Source organism: Antedon mediterranea, chromosome 3, assembly GCF_964355755.1.
Source record: "Antedon mediterranea chromosome 3, ecAntMedi1.1, whole genome shotgun sequence".
NCBI classification, from domain to species: Eukaryota; Metazoa; Echinodermata; class Crinoidea; order Comatulida; family Antedonidae; genus Antedon; species Antedon mediterranea.
This window is the reverse complement of record NC_092672.1, coordinates 32,130,689-32,148,006: the sequence shown is the minus strand read 5'-3', so window position 1 is coordinate 32,148,006 and position 17,318 is coordinate 32,130,689. Positions and strand designations below refer to the sequence as shown.

At 31.9% G+C, this 17,318-nt stretch overlaps 2 protein-coding genes across 2 annotated transcripts in view; both read right to left on the bottom strand.

Moving 5' to 3' along the window:
• LOC140045242 (splicing factor 3B subunit 4-like) overlaps window positions 1–17,318 on the bottom strand; it is a 75,459-nt gene that overhangs the window by 45,960 nt on the left and 12,181 nt on the right. The window lies entirely within an intron of this gene.
• LOC140045240 (uncharacterized) overlaps window positions 1–17,318 on the bottom strand; it is a 65,782-nt gene that overhangs the window by 44,274 nt on the left and 4,190 nt on the right. Inside the window, exon 2 of the mRNA XM_072090068.1 lies at window positions 4,263–4,520. Within this exon, the coding sequence (XP_071946169.1) occupies window positions 4,263–4,520 (258 nt within the window). The remainder of the gene's footprint in view (window positions 1–4,262; window positions 4,521–17,318) is intronic.

Here is a 17,318-nt window from a genome sequence, read left to right as displayed (position 1 = left end):
TCGAGGGGGGTGGGCTTATACCCGCGTCAGTACGGTAGTTGTTTTTTAAAATTTTATTCATTGGACTTGATAATGACTCCATGATGGAGTCGAAACGTCGTTCTTTTTTAAGCGTTATTTTTCTATTATGTATTTACAATAAACGTACCCTCATTAATAATTGGAAATTCAAAATTTTCACTTTACTGAAACCATGGAGTTATAAAATAATAATTTTATACATTTATATTTTGTAAATCCATGCTGAAAATAGAGTTTGGTTTTATCTTTCCTTACACTACTGTAGAATGAAATTAATGATTTAAAACTGCAAATTTAACTTTTTCTGTAAATATTGACTTATGGAAACCCATTATTATCACCACTCTGCATTCAAAGTACTGTACATAAGATTGTACATAATATACAGTCTATGTCTATCTATTACAGGCGCGATGTTATTAGCCAAGGTAAGAAAATAATGGAAGATAACTCACACCCATTGAATGATAAATATGTTGTTAATAAATCAGGTAGAATTCGTCCTTTAATGTGCAATACCACTCGATGTAGGAAATCATTTGTCCACAACTCTATTCATGTTTCCAACACAATATTCCAAAGATAGTTTGTTAACTTGTTTTCTCCTGTATATAGTTTTAATGTATTGTATTGATATTTGTAATGTTTTATATATTGTATGTGTTTTTAAGCATCATGTTCGCCTTGTTGTGTTCATGACAATAAAGATTTATCTTATCTTATGTAATAGACATACAGTGATTTCGGTGCCTTAATTTATATACTGTACTGTATGTCTACCGTTCATTAGTTTTGTTCCCTAAAGGCCCATTTACACTAGGACGATAACGATCGACGATAAATAGATAAGCATATATTTTTCTTATATAAAACAAAATAATTTAGAAAGTTTTTCGTTCTAGAATTATAGAATACTCATTTATTCTGTCTTTGATAAAATAATATTTTTTCTTAAATCCAATCAAATGACGTCATGATCAATAAACAAAAAATATCGTTGTATTGTCACGATATTATTACTCTTACTAATCATGACGTCATTTGATTAGACGTCTGAAAATATCATTTTCATCAAAGGAAGCATAGATGGTTCCTACTGTAAGTAAATAGTCCAAGAATAAAAACTTTTTAGATTTCTTTTGTTTTATGTATGAGCAATGCATTTGTTTATTTATCGTCGATTGTTATCGTCCTAGTGTAAATGGGCCTTTAGTCAGTCATAATCTAAAATTGGCAGGGACAGATGATAACAGAGCAGATGACGATGATGCTAATATTTTTAAATAAAAAAGAAATAACTTTCTCCCAGAAAGTTGGCAACAACACTGTGAGAAAATGATTGAACTGTAGCAAAACATTCTATTTCCTACACTCATGATCAACAAATATTTTGTTAATTTTACTTAAAATTTCAATATTTATTTTCATCTTGTTGAGAGAATATTTAAACAAATCTGAATACTACCGTATAATAAAAATTATTCATTTTACCCGACAATGAAGATGGAGTTTGACTTGAAACTTTAATTAAGAAATACAATGTTTACATACACAGAATTTTAAACATTAATTTTATCCTTCTAATAATGCATTAAAATTAAACTATTAAAACATGTTTTCGCGACGAGTTCCATAATAAATACGCAGTCACCGCGTAATAAATACTGTCAGATTAAAATTCTAACTTTCCCAGGGTAGCGTGAAATTTGTTTTCTCTGAATTATTCGTACCCTGCGTAGAATAAATTAAACTCGTCAGTGAAGTAATCTCTCGGTAATGATTGATCTAAATGCAGTAGTTCACGTGATAGATGTAATGATGCGATTGCTATCCGGTATAATTTTCATGAAAATATTCAGACGACTACTATTGGGTATATTTCACAAATTAATTGAAAATGTTCTTATTCATGAAATGGAACACTGCAGTTGGCGATCTATTTTTTTACGATGTCTGATATCATTTGCATGCAAGTACTAGATTTCTGCTTCCTTTTAAACTTTGAACAATCTTTATTTCTCCTTAAATAATCAATAATTATTTTATATTGCATTATTATTAAAGGGCAGCTGCGGGCAAAAAATTCAGATTTTGATTTTTATGCTATAGCAAAAATTATCCAATGTATACCCACCACATGTTTTTGCTTTTTTTTCACTTTCTAGAGAAAAAGTCTGTCTGGCTTTATACAATATAGCAGAATTTGGCAAAATTTTGTATTTTGCAATTAAAAAGGAAATTCATGTTTTTTCGTTGTGATTTCTGTTACACATATTTGTTTTATGTACATTTAACCAGATATTATATTTAAAATTTATGTCTATACCTGAGCTGTAGTTACCTCTCTTTATTATAAAAAAATAGTGAATGAATTGCATTTTACTAAAGAGCATTTTTTTTTAGAATCCATAGACATATAATAAACTCATTGTCTTTTTTCTCAATAACTATTTCTTGTATTTTAAAATAAATGGTCACATCATCACAGTTCCATGTCAGATTAATGTCTTTCTTTATTAAATTAAAATAATCAGATATGAAAAATAATGTGAATATTAAAAACTAAAACAGACCATAACAGTTTAAGTAATAGGATCAAGATCCATAATAACATCTTATGGGATTGGACTTAATAATCCATATAATCCATAGGGATTCCGATTCCATGTGGGTAGAGAGTGTATACAGTAATTAAATCTATATGTGAAAGGTTAAATCAAAATTTATCTCTGATAAGGGATTTATATTTGGTTCTGGAATTATTGAAGTCTCGTAAAAATCCATTTAAAGATAACAGCAATATATTCCATAGTTTGTTTTGCTGTGGCGCAAGGTACTCTACAATATTTTTCCTATAGACTTTGCCTTGCAGCAGATATAATCCAGTAGGTTGTTCCCTGCACCAGGTATAATCCAGTAGATTGTTCCCTGCACCCGATTTTGTCCAGTATATTGTGCCATGGACCAAGTACTCTCCAATAGATTGTTCCCTGCTCCGGGTATTATCCAATATATTGTTGCCTGTACCAGGTAATTTCCAGTAGATTGTGACATGCACTGAGTATTTTCAAGTAGATTTTGCCCTACACCAGGTATTTTCCAGTATATCGTGTCTTGTTCTTTGCACCAGGTAATTTCCAGTATTTTGTGCCCCGCACCAGGTATTTTCCATTGTTTTGTACCCCGCACCAGGTATTGTTTGACCTCTACCCAGTATAAGTATCCGATAGTTTATGGGCCCTGTACTCTGTATAATAATCCAAGAATGCATAGTACATTGTATAATAATCCCAGAATTACAGTACACCTTGCATACCGTACATAATCCAAGATAGAAAAGTGTGCCCTGCACCCAGTATAATAATCCAATAGAGAATGTCAGTGCGCCCTGCACCCTGTATAATAATCCAATAGAGAATGTCAGTGCGCCCTGCACACTGTTTAATCATCCATATTAATCCAATAGGAAGGTATAATCCGAGAATAATTCCAATCGGTCATATTTCCAATATTGAGTTGCAGTGCGCCTACACTATATCCAGTATGTGTCTAAAGCCTGGCACCCTATTTATACTCAACCTGCACAATATTTCCAATGAATAAATTCTGAACCTAAAATTCCAAGCACCAGTTTCGGAAGCACTATTAAATCCTGATATAGAATGCCTCGGTGTAAGAATTTCATTGTGTTTAGGACAAAGAATATGGTACTCAAAAGTTACTAAGAAAATACTAATTTGCAGTTTCTGCTTATTGTTATTTTCCACAATGCTATAGCGCAATATACTATAGTATTCAAAAGAACAAGTTAAAAATCCGATATAAATCCATAGAACAATTAAAAGAAGTTTATGTATAAAGTTTGGATTACTTGTGTTTGTGTTTCTATTTACAGTACACTAATGCTATGCTGACACATTTTTACAAAAAAAAAAGTTAAAAGGTCATAGTTCAATTCCGAGTGCAACAAGGTGTCCATGTTGAGTTGTCCCAGACAACATGTGTGTAGTTAACATAGAAACAAGGTAAGACAACAACTCATGCTAAAAGAATGGTAACAATATACAGTCGTGGGAATGCTAGTTTCCCGTTTCGGCATGGGAAAGGGCTTTCCCAGTGCTATAGGAAGTACATGATAGCGTGCAGGTACATTTGCACATCACGATATAAAACACAGAGGGTGGTGGTGGCGGTAAAAAGCTTCTCATTCAACTGTCTACGTTTCAACCACCGTAACTTACCCTTCACTTCGACGTTCGTACCGTGCATGGCGACTCTCGTAATCCCGATGACGTGCTGCCGTCGACTCATCAGGTATTAATGAGTTGGGTGAACGGTCTGGGTTGTTGTATTCTATTCGTAAATCACGATCACCTAATTTGATAACAGCATCGTGAGCCTTGGTGGCGGCATTTATATCCAAAAAGTCAACTAAAGCGGTAGGGCTACCATCAGAGTCTCTCTTGGTTAAAATTTTAACATTCTCAACTCTTCCATATCTGAAAAATATCAAGTTGGAAAATTATAATTTAACTTATGTAACTAAAGAGACAAGGGTTCAACACCTGTCAGTGTTGTATTGATTACTATCCTTTAAAGGCAAATTACTTCTATTGCCTCATCCTTCAGATGGGATGTAAAGCCATTGGTCATGTGTACTCTATGTGTACAAACTAATTTAGCATTTCTATTATTAAAACCACTTATTGGACTGCATTAAAAATTGTTTTTTTTAATAATGTAAATTCCCTCTTTTTGTATACTGTAATACAAAATAAAAACAATTTCATTTTATATGTGTTTATTTTGAGTCAAAATCATTGCAAAATAAGCCTTTAATTACTGGTCATACTAAAAATTTTATACTAAAAAATATTAATTTCAATTACAAAGTCAACATAAAGTAATTTTATAACATTATTTGTTGAATTGCAAGAATTGCTTAAGTATTTTATTTTCTCATAACACCCCCCCCCCCACCCCCCAATTTAACAATTTATTTTTATCAAATGGGTTGTATTAATTTTATCAAACTGAAACTTGTCATTCAATGTCCATAAAAATTCCTGCAGTTGTCACATGCTCTGTATGGTGTAAACAGCAACTAAACTTTTAAAATATCATTTTCATGTTTTGTATGGTAAATATGTTCTTCGTCACAACAAAAATTTGGAACATAAAACCAAATGTTTCATGTTTTTAACATTCTTTTATTAAGCTCTGTCTACAATATCAAACTAGTTTGACAAAAAAAGTGTGATGTGCCCATATATGGTAGTGATATGCTTAAATATGGTAGTGATAATTATTTATTTATTTATTTGTTCTTTCTTTCAATTTCAATACAAATGTACTGATTTCCAAAGTGGTTCAATAAACATATTTACAACAAAAATAAAATATAAAATGACATCATCAGAAGTCCATATATTGGCACATCACATTTTTTGTCAAATTAAGTTTGATAGTGTAGACAGAGCTTATGCCTTTTAATATTATATAATACTCTGTATTAAGTTTGATAGTGTGGACAGAGCTTATGCCTTTTAATATTATATAATACTCTGTATTAAGTTTGATAGTGTGGACAGAGCTTATGCCTTTTAATATTATATAATACTCTGTATTAAGTTTGATAGTGTGGACAGAGCTTATGCCTTTTAATATTGTATGAATACTCTGTATTCAGAATGTTTTAGCCTTCAGCTGCCTTCTGTTTTTTCCATTTTTATGCTTTTTTTTTCCTATGACAAAAATACGTCAATATTTGTTCGCCTAAAGTTGGTTTGATCAAGATTGAAGTATAATTTCCTTCCATCAAGTAACAAAAAATGTTAGTTGAATCATTTCAAATGCTAAAATACAGCCTTCCAGTTGGCCTTATTATGGTGGTTACAAAGCTAGTCATTCTCTCAACGGAAATTAACATCAGCTCAAGAGAATAGATTTACGTCAGCTTGAAAGGCCATCTGTGGCATAATATTAAACAACAGCATAGCCTCCATTAAATATTCAATCAAACAGCATATGCCAATGACTAAAATGTTAATCGTGTAATATTCAAACGTTGCTACGGTCAGAGTTCATCAAATGCGTATTTTTCATGTTGCTGTATAATTTTATGCACATAATTCTTGAAATGCGAATTCAAATTCATATATAGTACATCAATAATTCCATAACACATGAATATAGTTTACTGATAACACAAAAACAGATACAGTATTTCGTTTACAAAAACATATTTTTTGAATTGCATTGATTTTAAAGGTTTTTTGTTCGACTATACAAAGCATATTTCGTTTTAAAAAAAACACATTTTACAAATTACAATGCTTTTTTTTTGTTGATTTATATGATTTGTGTTGTTGTTATTTACCGTAATTACTATAGTGAAAATTGTTTATCATTTTATTACTAAATTTGTCAGTTTTTTTACATATTTATTGTATTTCTTGAGACTGAGATACAATCATTATTTGAGTTCCTATTGTAGTTTTCTGATTGCTTTTCTTCCAACATTCTCAATATAGATTAATTACAATATTCTGGAATGCCTACTATTATAACACGTATATTATAAAATAACCAAATATCATTATGACAATTATTAATCAATATCAATATAATTCTAATTAGATGTCATTTGTTGCCGATTCCATCCAATAACTACCAATCATATCAAATCGTTTTGTTACTGTCCAGTGCACTGCTCAAATTTCAGTGTAAAAATGCCAAACGTTTTAAAATTATTAGGTAAAATAAATGAAAAGGGTTTGAATTTCCAATAAAGCCATTTTCCTAACCGATCAAGAGTAAAGCTCGGTCTACACTATCAAACTTTTTGTGATGTGCTCATATATGGACATTATGATGTCATATTACTACCATATTTAGGCACATCACACTTTTTTGTCAAATTACTGTAATTTTATAGTGTAAACAGAGCTTAATAACTTGTATTTAAAATTGTCTATTATTTTATAACTTGAAAAAAAAAAATCAATTCAAATGATTTTATTCGTTAATGTGTTTTCTATCTTACTTTATGGATAATGGTAAATGTTATTGTTATGCATTATCATTCATTATCAAATTTTATGGGAAAACTGCTATTTTTAGAAAATAAAACGTTATGATATGTTATTTCTATTACTGTAACCTCCATTCTTTTATTTCCTACCACCATAGTAACAGCATTGTCTTCTGAATCAATAACCTCCATTATATTTTTCAATGCTATTTGCATAATAATGCTGTACAGTTTTAAAGAAACCACGAATTGAATGATTTTCTGAGCTGATCCCTAACCTGCCACATCATAGCTAAGATTGCATTCAAATGGATATCAGCAAAACACAGACTGTTTTTCTAAAAATCACATGATATATTAAACTTAAAACCATGCAATAATGGAACCCAAGGTTGCATTTAAAACCAAACTATATCAACTGTTTAATTCATTTTGTTTCGTGCGTTTTAATTGTCCGGAACTGCGGAAAAATGCATAAAAAACAACATGTTTGAGTGTACCTTTTGTTCGAAGGTAATCAGCTTACTAGGCAAGTAAAATTGACCCATTTCAAAAGATGGCAACCTTCCAACTCAGTGTTGTCCAAGCCATGATGTGGTTAGGCTAGTGAATAACGCTTCCAAAACAGTAGACTGAAAATTCACGGACCATTGACTAACTAATTCACAACCTCCACGTTTGTGGGAAAATATAAAAGCAATTTAAATGTTCAGAATTTGTAATGAATAGAGACGGAGTAATAATTTGTAATACTATTATTACTAATGTTAAATTTGTGGTAAAAATATAAATTGATGCTATTACTATATTAGGCATAAACATTTATTTTTTTGTTGGTCAACTATAAAAAGCTAACATGCATGTGGTAAGTCTATTTTTAGCAATAGACCACCATGGTACAGTATACAAAATACAAGGAGTACTGTTACCTTACTGTAGTACTAAGGCCCCGTTTCTGCTGCCAAAAATATACCGTATATATACGGTATATTTTATATACGGTATATTTTTTGGCAGCAGAAATGGGTCTCATAAAAAATATACCGTATATATTTGCGGTATATATACTGCATAAATATCCCCATCGTTTATGGATATTATACGGTATATTCCAAAATATACCGTATATTTCGTTCCCCGTTTCTGCTGCACTCAAAATATACCGTAAATGTGACCCGACTCATGACACGAGGTCAAAAACTAACAGAGCGCGACGCGTTTGTTTTGGTTTTTCTGCTGCATTGAAAGTTGAAACACACATGTAAAAGCAAGCAACAGATCAAAATGTCACTGTGGACCGAACAAATCACTATTTTTGCAATTCAATTGTGGGGGGAAGCGAAAGTTGGGGGGAGACTGCATGGCAACAGAAGAGATACCGAGATTTTAATTACAATAAATCGAATGTTCTTACACGACAACAACGTGATGTAAAATCATGGTAAAATACTGTATAATAGAAAATGGAAATTAAAACGGCAATATAGGATAATATAGCATAATATAAACTCAATTTGAATAACAGAGTTTATTTATAGTGACATTTCTAGATTGTGCTTGTATGTGCGGTGTAAATTCGTTGCCACTTCTGCTCATTAGATTTAAAATAGAAAGCAATGCTACGACGTTTTGAGAAACCATCATTGTTTTGTTTTTGTCAGCATGTACCGGTAGGTAAAAACCTCACTACACGAGGTCAATCCATACTTCCGTCTCACGAAATGCATTTTGGGTAATGAAAGCCAACTTTTTTACAACCCACCCACGAAGTATGTGCAGCGGAAACGGTCCACGAATTTCATATACGGTATATATACGGTATATTTATACGGTATATTTATACGGTATATTTTGGGTTGGCAGCAGAAACGGGCCCTAAAAAGGTTAGGTTCTCTTCTATTCTAATATAATCTTAACATTTGCCTCACTTTTTTACAGTTTTTTTTTATATTATCAACTAAAAAACGTTAAATTAAAAAATATAAGAATTTCATTTAAAAATACAGTACTCAAATGTTTTCTCAATCAATCAATTACAGTACTTGCAAAAAAAGTATTCAAACACTGTATTATATAAACTTTAATCAAAGATATGATTATGAAAAAGATTTAGCTTTTAGTACAGTGGGTAAATAATTTGAGCCTTCCCATCTGGTAGTATAACTGCATTTGAAAAGTAGGATATTATCTAAATTATCCTGAAATCCACAAATAGATTCAAACCTTTATAAGCAGTTTGTGATTAAAGTATAATATAATAGCACAAAATAGGATCGACTGCACAATTAATACCACTTTCAAATATAGTACAGTCGGACATGTTTATTTCACTTCTAAGAAAAGTTCTTGTTCAAGTCATCATGAACAAAAATTGTCTATTTGTGGATCACAATAGACTACAATGACCAAAAAGTGTTTAAAGAATTGTTTCTTTTGTTGAATTTTACTCCGCCAAATTAAGAACAATTAGAAAGTTTAAAAAGAAGGGTTTTCTTAAAAAGGTTGATAAAATGTACTTAAGATCATAAAGAGCTGAAGGTGTAGATACTAAGTGAGTATAAAACACAAAAGAACCAGTAAAATACAAGGTTTTAAATAAAATGTTTGCATACAATAGTTTTTACATCTCAAATTGTGAAGAATTGATGTACGTGTTAAAACTCAATTAATCTGCTGCACTCCTTTCTAGGAAGTGTGATTAATTCTAAACTGACCCCACCCTTGTCCAATTTTCAAGGGGAACAATTTAATAATTGGCTAAATTACAGTAAAACAGAGTAAATTCAGTGAGTTTATTCAGTGTCTTTTTTTTCAGTAGTGGCATTTTGAAATTGTTCACTATGTTATTATTGCCTATTAATAATATATTTAAAATTCTAAAAACTTCACTGCGCTTAAACAATAATATGGCAACTATATTTGTGGTTCTTGCCCTTTTGGAATAAAAATATAGAGGTCAGACTAGTGACCCGAAGGTCGTGAGTTTGTGCCTACACAAGAATTTTTGTTTAATTCATCAGTACATACAAGTACAATACATCAGAGTAGGGTAAAACATCTGACCTGGATGAGTTATGTATGTTCTATCAGAAATTTGGTTTATCCAGGTAAAGCAGGCACGAAATAAATTTACTGTAGTCTAGTAGGCAACGCCCTTTAATGCAACGCCCCTGGACGAATCGAGGTAAAAAAGGGAAGTAAATAAAATTGCAACAAAATTGCATCTAACCAACCCAGGAGATTTTTACATTGTTAATGATATAGTGAGCATCGCAGCCAAATAAATGCAGTGGAGAATTCACACTATCCCTATGGTAACAAAACTAATTTAAATTGCCTATTAGAAAATACACATCATTCCCTAGCCTTAATTCATGCATTTATTCAAAATCTTCAACATCAGCTCTGAATAACATCAGCTCTGAATAACATCAGGCCATCATCTCTATGGCATATTTCATTACAAATCGACCTTGGCCTGCCATAAGCAGTCTAACAGAAGACAGAGAAAATTATTGCACAAATATGAAATACTAACTTGAATACTTTTATTTTCCATGATGGCTGTTTTTAATGATTAGAAACAAAAGTGTTTGTGGTGTGCAACCTCTGCATTTTTTAATCTGAAATATTCTATCTAGATATTTGTATCAAAATTCAATCCAAGATAAAAGATACCTTTTTTTTTAAATGCTAAATTTTGCTGAATATACTTTAACTTAAGTGGCAATTTGTATTGTTTGTAGCCATCTTGGAATGAATAAGGTCTTCCTGTTTTAGTTAAAACTGATTTTCCTGGCCTATATTTTATTAGCAAAATTGTAGGCTACAGTAGTTACTGTATATTTAATTTTTTTTTCAGTTTTAATTTAATATTATTATTAATCATCTAAATTTTAGATTTTATTCTAAAAATATGTGACAGATTTTTTTAACAGATTTATTTGCATATGAAAATAAATCAGATTTTCTAAAATTGTATGAATTTAATATTGGATTTGATTTAACTATGTAAACAAATGATGACACAACATATGCAAATTAGTAGCTAATGGGCGAGAAGTAAATTGGCAACGACGATGCTTTGTGTTGTAATAATCAACTCTACGGGTGTGGCATTTATACGTTCAATTAATTACCCATTAAAATTTAAAATTTAATTTATGAACAGAGTTAATGGCACTGTGGCCACTATATTGCTTATCAATTACAGGGTCATTTGTTCGAGCTCAGTTATAGTCATTGGTTCGAGCCCAGTTATAGTCATTGGTTCGAGCCCAGTTATAGTCATTGGTTCGAGCCCAGTTATAGTCATTGGTTCGAGCCCAGTTATAGTCATTGGTTCGAGCCCAGTTATAGTCATTGGTTCGAGCTCAGTTATAGTAATTGGTTCGAGCTCAGTTATAGTCATTTGTTCGAGCCCAGTTATAGTCATTGGTTCGAGCCCAGTTATAGTCATTGGTTCGAGCCCAGTTATAGTCATTGGTTCGAGCCCAGTTATAGTCATTGGTTCGAGCCCTGTTATAGTCATTGGTTCGAGCCCAGTTATAGTCGTAGGATTTCATTGGCTAATAAACGCATCACTACAGTACCTGAGCTTAAGCTCTGTCTACACCATGAAAGTGTATGTGACAAAAAAGTGTGATATGCCCAAATATGGTAGTGATACTGTATGACATCATTGTGTCCATAGATTGGCACATTATATTATTTTGTCACATAAAGTAAGTTTGATAGTGTACTGTACACAGAGCTTTAGTTTGAAAGCATACTTTCTTCTAATCATTTAATGAATGTTCATGTTCTGAAGTATAAGCTATTCTATGGGTAATGCTAAACCATGCAAACCTGTATTACTAAACCCCGCAACTGATTCAATCAAATTTATGTTTGTTCAATCGGAGTTTTTTTAGGTTTCCGGGGTTTGCGAAGTTTATCAATACCCCTATTGTGTTGAATACATACATGTTAAAAATAAAAATCTTATTCAAACTGCAGTGTTAAGAAAATAATCTGCAGTGGGTGTATGTATAGAGAAACAACTTAACCAAATGTATTCTGTTATTTTGACATTGAACTCATACACATGATGTTGTTACACCCTCTTTTTATTTTCAATATTGAAAATATAATTGTTTTCAGTCAATAGAAATGTATAGTATGTTTAACCACAAGAATTGTAAAGGTCATTGCATCAATTAATGTACAAAACAGAGGGTGTAAGTATAATAGAAATACCAGCCAATGTCACATCCAATGTTCCTCAATGATACTGTTTTTTCAGGGTAGCTAAACCATAGGGACTCAAGCAGAACCAAAACAGTAAACAATTTTATAAATTTAAACACAGACAACATATGTTCTTTTTTATGTCCAATGCGTAAATCATCAAAATTCAGATGAGTGACATTTACATACTTTGTGTGGGAATGTGGCAATAAGAAAATTAACTAACAGAAATTTAAAAAAAATGTGTTTTGGATTCACAGCATTAAATTGACTAAGAGTAAGACTGAATTTTAGAATTCTACAAAAAAAAGTGTGACGTACTCAAATATGGAAGTGATATTCCCAAATATGGTAGTGATATCATCATGTCTATAATATAGGAACATCACATATAAACAGTGTAGACAGAGCTTTTACACACAATAAAACATCTAATTAAGTTGATTTACTTTGGCTGTTTGTCAAAATATGTTATAAATTGTGTTAGATACTGCATACATACAGTATTGTTTGGTCTTATATAGCTACAGCCAACAGTGACTATATTACTGTACAACTTACTATACTGTAGCTGGCTATCATACAGTTTCGAAATCAGCATAGAAATTCAATCAAATGCAGTTTCATGTCAATTTCATCCCTGCACGACTACCGTACGGTAGGTTCTCATTTCTGCGAGTGTTTCATGTGTTTTTGATAATTTACATTGTAAATTTGTAATCTTAACATGAAGTTTGAATAATGGGAATATTAATGTTTTTTTACACTAAATATTTAATATTATAAAATTCTTTTTTTTTCGTCTTTCAAATTTTTTATTTTTTTAAATATTGCAATAATTGTTTCTTGTATATCTCGCATCGTACAGAACAGTTTAATATGAATGAATGTATTCTTGTGATAATATAAAGATATAGCATTAATTCATCATCTGTTTTACGAAAAGTTGTTAACGTTTTGCAAGTGATGCTTGACTAAAAATTGATCTGCTAGACGAGGAGAACGGGCGAACGACTACGATTCAAATCGGCCGACTGCAACAACTTTAACACTAAGCATAGAAAAGCTTAAAGCAGCTGCTGTTGTATAAAAATGGCACAGATGGCCGAAAGAAGAAAAAAAAAGTTATTCTTTGTTCAAAGTTAAATAATAATGCCCTCTATGTTTGGGTTATTTTATTGTAAAAACATAGCGCCCTCTATTTTTACATTTCATTCAACAAATATCATCAACCAAAAAATTAACATTTATTACTTAATTTATAATTACACTTTACAGTTACTATTCTATATCATTCACAAGTAAATATCACCAACCAAAAAATTGACTTATTTCATAATAAATTATTAATGATATTAATACGAAAAAATGATTGGTTGATTTCATTAAACAATTATTTATGATACATGTTTAGATGGGTCATATCAGTAATGTTTAAAACTAATAATTTAAACAAAATTAATATTATACCAACCACTGACAGGGCTCCAATTTTGTTTTTGTTGGTAAATATACTAACTAGCCTACTGGGCTAGTTACTGTAACTATATATTTCACTAGCCCATACAGTACCAGCGAGAATTACTGCCCAATTCGGACGCGGCATGAATACGTCCATGACACGTCCACCTCGCGTCCATTATATCGACGCGTCTGACGTGATTTGACCTTAGACCAACGTCCTTTGTGTTTGAGCTAACCGGGAGCTAACCACGCCATTGTTCGCCGGTGTTAACGTAAACAAAAGCTCCGCATTGTTACTGTACTACAGTTATATTCTGTACGATGTTTTCTAAACCCGTGAAAACCAGTATCAAACGAAATGTATTTTATACTACAGTAGTTAATAACATGCAAAAAAAAAACCTCTAAAAAACGAATTAATGAATAAGTGCGTATAGATACCAGTTCATTAGTACTACAGCTTACTATATGGGCAAGAAAGACTGATTTTTTGTGAGTAAAACTATTATCGGATGTCAAAAAACTTCTTTGGCACGCCGCCTAAAAAGAAACCGCTGAACGAGACTTGCGGGAAATGCAGTGCTGAAACCACGTGTGCGTGCCATGCAGTAAAACCACGTGATAGCATATTTACCAAACTCGAACGTTCGGCGACTAGACCCGAGTGTGTGAAAATATGTTGCTTTCGCTGTCCGAGCGAAGCAATGAATTGTGAGTATCGAATGTCAAAAAACTTCTTTGGCACGCCGCCTAAAAAGAAACCGCCGAACGAGACTTGCGGGAAATGCAGTGCTGAAACCATGTGTGCCTGCCATGCAGTAAAACCACGTGATAGCATATTTACCTAACTCGACCGTTCGGCGACCCGAGTGTGTGAAAAATAGTTTGCTTTCGCTGTCCGAGCGAAGCAATGAATTTTATATACTAATTAAAAAATCGACACATTGTAATGGACAAAAATGGTGCAGTACATGTAGTTTTTTAACACTATATAATATCCTCAACCTATTTTTATTCATTATATTAAATTCTAGCACCCGCCCTTGGCTTTTTTGTTTTAAATCGCTTTTGTACCAAGCCTTAATGCCTTTGTGTTGTTCCGTATCCTATTGTCTTTTTCTATTCAGTGTATCAAATTCTAACACCCGCCCTTGTTTTTTTGTACCAATTTTGGGGTCTAAGCATAGAGATATTATAGTGAACTTCACTATAATATCTCTATGCTTAGACCCCAAAATTGGTACAAAATAACATTAACTAAAAAAATATTATTACAGTCATTATTACAATTATACAAACACTGTAATCTTAACATGATCAGAGAGGAACATCATTATAGCGTAAAAAAAATATTTCTTAATATTTATAAGCAAAGCGTACACAGAATGCCTAGTGTTGTACTGTACGTCATCAACAGGGTCATCAACCCGCTTTTCAGCAGCGGTAGAACATGGTTGCAATTTTGCTGGGATGGAGTAGAAAAATATCACGTGCTCTTTGTTGCGCGCTATGACGACCATGGAGATATAAATCGACAGTGTACAGTACATACTGTAGGCTACATGATTTTGTTGAGCCTTCTTCCACAGTTTTAACTCATCATATTTCATTTAAATATAACTTATTTCTCTATGATCATATCAATAATTCAACATGAAATAGAGGCTTCGTTATTAAAAAAATATTCTTCCATAAAATGATTCATATGAACAAAATATACTGTATCATGACGATGATTATTGATCGAGTACGCCAGGCCGATCTCAGGCGGTGGTGTACGTGCTAGACAGTGAACCGGCCGGCTAGATCACACGGCGGGCTAGCGATGGATATAGACACAGTTTCACACGAAACTGGCTTTTTGGACGAATTATTCGGCAGATGGAAATAAACACAACACACACAAGTCGTAGGCTAACTTTATTTATTTTTTAATTATATTGTTTGTGAATATGAAAGTATTTTATAAACAAACACCAATACAGCCGACCCTGCTCAACAGTCAGGCTTAGTTTTCCGATGTAATTTGAATATGAATACGGTCGTGAACAATAACAAAAACAGACTCAGGTAGCGAGGTCACGGCCCGCCCGACGAAAGCGCGTCCAAATCATTGGTTTAGTTTATGAATGGACGCGTCGTGGATGCAAATTGGACGGACACTCGACGCATCCGTCGCATCCAAAAAGGGGCAGTAATTCTCGCTGGTACTGTATGCCATTTTGCTAGCGACCCAGTCATTGATAGTTTGCCAAATTATATTCTTGAACACTACTGTACTACAGTACTGTACTACTAATACCATACTTTTGTTGGGCCCCTTTTGTTCACTATAGGCATCCTTGGAATTTAGTTTTTCTAATTGAATTTAACAAAAAAGTTGATTTACTTTGACTGTTTTGTCAGAATATGCTAGCCCGGTGCAGTTTTTACTACTAGCCATTGTACAGTATACTGGGCTAGTAAAAAAATCAAGCCCTGACTGAAGATTTTTAATTTTATAATAAACAACAAATTTTGTTTTCAATTTTTATTAATATTGAACTTAAGCGGATCCCTCGATGGCATCATTGTCAATAAAGAAATTTAATTGAATTATTGAATTGAATTAAACAGCTTAATGTTTCATTAATTTATTTGTTTCGATCTAGAAAATAAAATCAACAGTAAGAAAGTAATCATTCCGACTTGCGAAAATGTCAAGGTTTGCAAATGCAATTAAAGTTTAGAAAATTATCTACAATCAATAGTTATATTATGCAAGTATCAATTTTTTCTGTTAATATTTACGAAGCAGAAAGGACGAATGCAACAATATTGAATTGGCTTTTTGTCGTAGATGTTTGTTATTATGTCAATGACATTTCATTGATAATGATATTAAAAATTTCTACTTTTCGTGGTATATCTCGCTCTTCGAGGAGAAAGGGCTATTGTCGGTTTATCCAGGTAAGCTAGGCACGAAATAGACTAAAAATTAGAATTTGAAATAATTATATTATATTGCATATTGTTTGTTAAAATTAATGCAAGGTCTAAATTTCTCATAATCTTTTAACTTGTCAATTTAAAATAAATAGTTTCCATATATGCAGGAAGGATATATTGATGCTGTTTAGTACAAGGTTTTTACTCAGTATCTAAACAATTAATAAAAATCAGTAAAAATATACAAAACATTCTTTTCTTAAAACACATCACTAATACTAGCTTTAAAATACTGTACAAGCAAAGAATAGAGATGGCTAAATACAGCAACAATGCTCACTATTAAACAAGTTGTCGAAATTACAATTTTGTGCTTTTTTATTTTAAACAGAAACTTGTTTTGAATTGCAATATGCTCACGTCATAGGGCTACTCGTGATATTACTAATATACTGTACATGTGACAAATTTTTCGATGGACATTGAATTAATTAAATTAAATTTAAAACAGGATGAATGATATTATTGTCACAGATTACCTTAAATGTAAGTCTGCAAAGGCAACTAACAAATATTTACTGCAATCTCCAAAGTACTTTACATTTACAGTTATTTTTATGTATCAGTAAATGAAAATTATGTT